This window comes from Carassius gibelio, chromosome A3 (assembly GCF_023724105.1).
Source record: "Carassius gibelio isolate Cgi1373 ecotype wild population from Czech Republic chromosome A3, carGib1.2-hapl.c, whole genome shotgun sequence".
Classification (NCBI taxonomy): Eukaryota; Metazoa; Chordata; class Actinopteri; order Cypriniformes; family Cyprinidae; genus Carassius; species Carassius gibelio.
The window spans coordinates 1,576,471-1,584,365 of record NC_068373.1 but is presented as its reverse complement, the minus strand read 5'-3'; the positions used below and the strand labels follow the sequence as shown (position 1 = coordinate 1,584,365).

Genomic DNA, 7,895 nt, shown 5'->3' with positions numbered 1-7,895 from the left:
AGGAACAGCATTGTTTTTACATTTGTTAGGGTTATCTTTATTTGTTATATTTATATTATTTACATCAAGCTTTTGAATGGTATAGAATTGTATATTGTTATTGAAACTTCATAATGTTTCACTTGATTATACATTTAGTCAGGAATTATAGTTTGGAAAAAGTATTTGGAAAAAGTCTAACTAGTAAAATGTTTACACGTCAGTGCGGGGTCGAGGTCACATTAGAAGATAATGAAGGGAAAAACGGACCTTGCGTTGTTTTCATATGGATTACTTTATTACAGAATATTTATTTTCGGCAGCACTTGTTTAGTTATAAGTAGAGATGTCAGGCTTTCTATAGATATCTCTCTCATGTCTCTTCGTTGAGTATTCACGGAGTTACACTTCATTTTAATGACCTGTTTGTAAATAAAGATCAGCGCAGACGAAGGCTGCAGACAGTGCACCTTGTTTGTTATCTTTATTTTATAAGTGCACAACGTTTTGTTGTTATGTCTGTATACAAAAAAAGTAGACCCTTTACAGATTTGATTGATGTATTGCTCTTATCTGTATGATCAAAACTGAAAGTATAATTTAAGTTCTTTTCGGGGTTATCAGGAGAAAATGACTCATAACGCGTATACGCGTTAATCGACTCCAGTATACATCTGACTAACATAATATTGTCATATATTTTGTATTAATAAGTGTTACTGTTAACTATAAATATAAATAGCTGATCAGGCCATTATATTGGGCATTTACTTTCCCTGCCAAAATATTCATTGGCCCCCTAAACAAATTAAGTTTCTGCTTCTGTTGCTTTTGACCTATATACATTTATGATACCAACATTTAAGATACTAGAGTGAAATTTCACAATTTTCCAATTCCAATTCATGATCACAACAAAACATTAATACTGGCCTAACTAATATAAAGTTCAAACATTAAAGACAAGTAAACAGTCAATAATAAAATAACAAATAAACAAATTACAAGCAAAAGAACAAATAAATGCAATATATCAAAAGTACAAATTAAACAGTACTATACAGTGCTTGTGAAAATTGTATTAATGTATGCAGTAAATACACACAGATACCTAATAAAGCTACAAAAATTATTTAATTAAGAGCAGTAAATGATTATTTGTTTTGTTGTTGTTTGATTAATATTATTAACATAGATAACAGAAGGTATGCTGTCACTTTAGAACTCAAGCATGGATCGGTTATATTGAAACATATACAATATTTTCTAAATGTTTACCTTTAATTAAGACATAACAGAGTGTGTTTATGTTATACTTTTCAAGACAGACATTTTAACAAACTTTGCTAATAAAAGAAAAGAAAAGGCGATTATAGATTAAGGGGGCTGAAATAACAGTCAGGAGGCTAAAACCCTGGATTTACATGATTATTAATTTTTAAGATCACAAATTGTCACTGATGAGTTATTTTCCCATTTCTGAAATGAAAACCCAGGGTAGAGGGGCGAAGTGAATGTGGTCTGGATTCTGTGCAGGAGGGTCATTTTATCAGAGACATTGTAGAAGGTCACAGTTCCTGCATCTTGATCAACAAATACTCCAATTTTAAAGATCACAGGAATATTAGTCTGTAGGTTACTGTGCTGCACACAAATATTAGCAGTTGGAAAATCACATATCCAGGATCTGTTGTTAGAGCCGAAGATAAAACTTGTCCCGCCTTGACTAAGAGTATCATATGAGAATGCAATAGAGCAACCTGCTCCCTCGAACTTAACTTCAAAATAACAGCGTCCAGATAATCTTTCCTTACACAACACCTGGTAAGTACTGTTAGAACGTTGCTGATTGCCATAGTTGCTATAATAATTGTCATAAGAGTAGTTGAAAGCAGATTGTTGTTGAACATTACACCTCGACACAGACATGTGGTTTACACTGAGCTGTTTGCAGGCTGATGATGGATCCAGGTTCAGATTAGTGGAATCTGTTAAAGACAAAAGGAAATTAATTATGAAATTCAGCAATGATTTTATTTCACACCCCTGTTATTTCACAACCCCAAGTTGAATGTCTTTCACCAGTGTGTCTAACTCTGAAAATCTACTTACTGTACCTGGAGACTTCAGGTCCAGCCCTGTCCCAATACAGCTGTCTGTAAATATAAGTAGCTACTGAAGATCTTAATCAGCTGGTTCAAGTGTGTTTGATCAGGGTTGGAGCTGAACTTTGTACGACAGTACATCTCTAGGAACAGGATTGGTCTTACACCAATCTGCCTTTGTGTGTATTATTGCTTAATCAAATCTTCTCTAGGGTGTGTATTCTCTATTCCTATCCTGTTTGCCTTTATTCTTTGTAACATGTTAAAATATATGTGACCAACAATGGAAAGATACAGAGCATGACTCACATATAAGAAACTCTTCTCTGGACATGGGTCGAGATGGCAAATCTAAATAGATAAAAACAGTATAAACAGTATATAAGTGTGTGTATCTGATTGTTATTTTGAAGATAAAAGAAAGAGAAAATACATGTAGACTTACACTTTGCAATCTTCTTATTGTTCGTCATTATATAGATAGTGGGAACTTTTATGAAAACAAAATGAAATATTTGTTTAGCATGATTATTACAATAAACCATGGTGAAAAATTATGGCTATCCTTTTTTGCTTGACATTATTAACAATAAAAAATGTATTCGTTTAGAAAATCTAAAAAAAAATCTAAATTAAAAGACAAATCAAAGATGGTGATCTGACAAATCAATGCAACAAAAAGTTGTCTAAATAATGTATTGATGTAGTATTCTTTTCACATTAAATATACCTATTTTACAGTCAATCAGAACTTATTTTTCTACTACTGCAACAACTACACAATAATGATTCTACTGCGACTACAACACTTATTTGTGCTTTCTGAAGGAATTGTCATTTTTATTATTGCTCATAACTTTTATTGTTCTACACTTCAGCCAATAACTGTTCCCATGCAGTTTGTGCTATGAAGATGAGATCTGAAATTGTGAAACTTGCTTAGGCATACTGCTCTTTAGAAGATATTGTATAAATACATAATCTCATTCAATATGATGAATGAAACCATATAAAAAAGGATGTCATCTCACCTTTCTCTGATATTTTCACAATGTCTTGATCACAGAGATCATCTAGTTGGCTTTTCAGCAAACTGACAATTGTTTCAATTTCCTCAAATGTCAGACGTTGGCTGACAGACATGTTGTTCAAGTTTGAAAATTGCTTGAGGGAAAGAGCTGAGAAATTCTGCATATAAAATAGCAGCAAGACAACATTTTACTCTATATCTTTTGTTGCAGAGATCATTATACATTATCACTAGATATTGCATTAGATCTTTTTGTAAATGTGCTTGTGCATATGCATGGCTGAGCACTTGATGCATGAACATATGGTGAATAAGTGTAAGAAGTGGTAGAAAGGCAGAATGGTCAGTTCTGTTACCTGAATGACATAGATGTCATCCTTTATCTGTGAAAGCTGACCCAGTTCATCATGACTCTTCCTCAGATCACTGATCTCCTGCTCCAGTGTTTGTATGAGCTCTTCAACATGCCTTACTTCTGCTTTCTCCTGAGCTCTGATCACCTCTGTTATCTCAGCTCGTCTTTTCTCCATGGAGTGGATCAGCTCAGTAAACATCTTCTCGCTATGTTCCACTGCTGTCTGTGAAGAGTGCTGTAAGATGACAGGAAAAACTTTTGTTAAGCAGCACACAGATTTAGGAATCCACTCCATTTATCAGAAGGCAATAACATAGGGCACTTACCTTAAAACCCTCCACAGCTTTCCTTAACTCTTGCACCTTCTGCTCTCGCATCTGCATTTCTCTTTCTAGAACATTCTGATTTGACCCCATCTGTTCCTGTGAGACAATTTACCGTATTTTCCGGACTATAAGTCACACTTTTTTTCATAGTTTGGCTGGTCCTGCGACTTATAGTCAGGTGCAACTTATTTATCAAAATTAATTTGACATGAACCAAGAGAAATGAACTAAGAGACATGAACCAAGAGAAAACATTACCGTCTACAGCCGTGAGAGGGCGCTCTATACTGCTCAGTTCTCCTGTAGTCTACCACTGAAGACATAGAGCGCCCTCTCGTGGCTGGAGACGGTAATGTTTTCTCTTGGTTCTTGGTTCTAAATAAATGCGACTTATAGTCCGTTGTGACTTATACATGTTTTTTCCTCATCATGACATAATTTTGGACTGGTGCGACTTATACTCAGGTGTGACTTACAGTCCGAAAAATACGGTATAACAGTTTAGTATGAAGCAATTATTTCATTGTGATGTAAATTGTTACCAAACAATAGTAAGTAAATATTAATGGTAGTAAATAAACATTACTGGCATAAGACAATTTTTCATTTTAAATGGTCAAATAGCATATTATATATATATATATAACAGACACAAGTTTCCTTGCCTGTATTTGTTCTCTTTTTGAAGCAGGTGAAGTCATTTTGTGGTTCTGATGAGTAATCAAAGCACATTGCACACATATCAGCTGCTGATGTTGGCAACAGTAAAGCTCCAGAGGTTTATGATGTTGAGAGCAGATCTGGTCCATTAAATATGGTGAAGTTTTGACCAGTTTGTGCCACTTTAATGCAGGAGATATATAATGGGCTTTGATGTGAGAGTCACAGTAAGAAGCCAAACATGTCAGGCAAGACTTGATGGCTTTTGATTTGGTCTTCATGCAGACATCACACACCACATCCCCAGACACAGCAAAAGATGTTACAGAAGAGATTGTTTCTGTTTCTGGTGCCTCTCTTGTCATTTTCTCAACAACTTCTGCCAGCACAGTGCTTCTGCTGAGAACAGGTCTTGGGCTGAACGACTGCCTGCACTGGGGGCAGCTGTAAATGCCCTTCTGATCGTCTCGATCCCAGTACTCATTGAGACAGTCCATACAGAAACTGTGGCCACAAGCTGTAGTTACTGGGCCCTTCAGAAGATGAAGACAGATTGGACAGGTAAAAGGATTTTCGTAATCAGACGTTTCTGCCATTTTGCAGCTTTGACTCTCAGACATTTATATTGTTGTTGACTGTATTTTGGATGTTTGTAGGTGAATGCTCATCCACTACAGTCTTCAGTTAAGAACTGTGACAGGAGACTGGGAACTGTTCAACTCTGTAAACAAAATATTGTATGCTCACAGTAAATGGCATCAAATGTATATCGGCAGTGATTTAGTTTGACTGGATTTGTACAGTTGTGGCAGGCAACAAGGTATTAAATGTGGTATTTCTGAAATACACAGAATAAAAATATAAATCAGTGTATGTCTAATACATGTAAGTTGCATAAATGTAAACAACAAATGGTAACACATTATAATAACTTTAATTTATAAATCATTAATGCTTAACAGATCATTAGTTAATATTCACATAGCTAGAAATATAAGATAATGTTCTCGGTCATGTTTACTAATGAACTTACTAAACATTACCTAATTATTAACATATGATTTTTATATGTAAATTTAAATGCTTACAAATGTCAGTAAACTTTCGGTTCATATTCATTTGTTGGGCTTTTTTTGTGTAGACCTCTGTTTACTCATTTAACAAATTATCTTAGGGTGTACTCACACTAGGCACGGTTGCCATGAACCGGGCCCGAGTACGATTGTCCCCCCTCCCCACTCCCCCTCTGGCCTGCACTCATATAGGGTTTCAGCATTCGTGCCAGAGCACGCTTACGTCATTATGGTGCGACGGTTTCGGGATAAACAGGAAGAGCGGCGCTCTCTGAACACAATGGAGTGCATCGCTCTGTTTTCTTTGTGGATAATTTTGTGTTGTTTGGTCCACAGCCTGTTGTTAAACAGATGTGTCGCCTTAGTGACGTAATCGTGCTGCTTGTATGAGGATGTTTCCAAGATACCAGCTGAAGTGCAGCAAGGACTTTGCAGTTTTTAGTTTTTTTATGCGTTTTGTACCTCTGCTGTAGACCAAAGCGACCCTTTCCCTGCCATGTTGGTTTTGGAGCGTCGCAAAACCGTGATGCAAAGCGTCCTTTTCCGTGCCCCGGCACGGTTAGCGCTCACACTGCATGCGAACCGCGCCCGAGTCCAACTGAACCGTGCCCTGGCCCACCTCTTCCAAGCGGGCCAGGGCCGGCCAATCGAGCTGCGCCCGGGCACGATTCGGAGCACTCACACTAGTCAAACGAACCACGCTTTGGTGGTCAAACGCACTCGGGCACGGTTCAAACTGGCAGTGTGAGTACACCCTTATTCTTTATTTGTTCACGTTTTCATTATTAAAACTATTCATCATTTGTAAATATTTATAAACAATTGCAAATCATTTAGTATCTTTATGAGCTTTGGACTTTAGTTGATGTAACAAGGTTTGTGTAAAGGGTGGCTGGTTAATTAGATATTAGATTGTAATTTTGGTGCAAACTATTTTTTATTGCCTCACAAATCACATTATACTATTCTTCAGTATATAATTAAACAGGAAATTCCTTGGATCATATAAAAAATCATATGAATAAATGGGAAAACAGTTTTTTTCTAAAATAATATAATATAAAAAGATTGTACAAAACCTGTATCAAACCTTTGTTAACACAAGCTTTTAATGATTTTATAACATCTGTTAAAATCATTTATAGATTTTAAATATGTGCTTGATCATATGGAATTTACTTACATGAAATTATATATTGAACATTAATTAATAAGTTCATTAGCAAACATTAACAAACAAATTATGATCACGTTTCTAACTCACATTAACTTAAACATACATTAACTGATCTATTAAGCTTTATATGTTTGTTGATTTTTTTTAGTTATAAAATGTTCAAACCCAACAGATTGCTACCGACACATTCTACATGCAGAGTAGCGTTTACTGCGAATCGAAACTGAAAGCTGTGATATTCCAAAACATGCAGCGTATATATGTATATAATTACATCACAACCGTTGCAATGTGATCGTAATAATCCATATTTTCATTCTCATATGCATTCATTGTCGATTCATAAAAAGTCAATAATTTGAGTCGCAACATCCGCAAACAATAGCTTTCTTTGTATTTGAGGAGAATACACTGACGTTCAGTACAGTTTATATCTTTAATTTCTAATGTATATAAATTTAATGTACCTCTTTTAGCTTGTCAAGAGTTTTAAAGCGCCATTTTTTAAGAAATATCCCTAACCGATCACTTCCTGGAGTGGTTAAAAAAACAGCACAATAAAAAGACAAAGCAAAGTGCAAATAGCCTACCTTTATATATAGTGCTAGCAAAATTAACAGGTGTTTGTTACACAAACATAGACAAAAAGATTCCAGAGACGCTATGATAATAATTATTAAATACCTCGCATTAACTCACCATCTCTTGCATGAAGTTGAATGAAAAAGATCAGTACACTTTATTTCTCGAGAAGAGGGAGTGGCTTTCTTAAGGGCAGATTTCACATTACGCTTATGTAGTTTGAGTGTCATTTCTTCTTTTCACGTTTTTTTTTCATTTTGTGATCAAGATCTTAAAGCAGTGTGCATACATATAATCAAAACAAAACTAAACACTCTAAGCTTAACAAGACCCTCAGATTATCACAAGAAAAGTTTATGGTTAACCCTCAAATACATTCTAGTGTTCAGAACTTTGTAAGTGAGGTAAAGTCTATGGATTTATTTTTTAAAGTTTAAAGTGTAAACAATATATCTTCATTTTGAATTTATGTTTTTGTAGGGAATGTACATGCATTTGATTTTGATTATTTTTTTTTTTTAATTGAAGAGGCTATTTTCTGTCCTCAATAGCACAAGCCTATACATTCTATTAAATTTAAGAATTAGAATTTGGAAATAAAAATAGGA

At 35.0% G+C, this 7,895-nt stretch overlaps 1 protein-coding gene across 6 annotated transcripts; it reads right to left on the bottom strand.

Annotated features, from left to right (window-relative positions):
- Positions 1 to 540: 540 nt before the first annotated feature.
- On the bottom strand, positions 541 to 7,540 carry LOC127943590 (tripartite motif-containing protein 16). Of its 6 annotated transcripts, none has more exons than XM_052539930.1 (8): positions 7,405 to 7,540; positions 4,461 to 5,293; positions 3,796 to 3,891; positions 3,471 to 3,704; positions 3,116 to 3,272; positions 2,530 to 2,574; positions 2,394 to 2,435; positions 541 to 1,967 (listed from the first exon to the last, which is right to left on the bottom strand). In XM_052539930.1, the coding sequence occupies exons 2-8, from the start codon at positions 5,073 to 5,075 to the stop codon at positions 1,411 to 1,413; spliced, it is 1,746 nt and encodes a 581-aa protein (XP_052395890.1). In that variant the 5' UTR covers positions 5,076 to 5,293; positions 7,405 to 7,540; the 3' UTR covers positions 541 to 1,410. The 6 variants fall into 6 exon arrangements, with proteins under 6 accessions (XP_052395890.1, XP_052395894.1, XP_052395892.1 ...); XM_052539934.1 differs by having other exon boundaries at positions 4,461 to 5,176; positions 7,405 to 7,528; XM_052539932.1 differs by having other exon boundaries at positions 7,390 to 7,526.
- Positions 7,541 to 7,895: the final 355 nt, after the last annotated feature.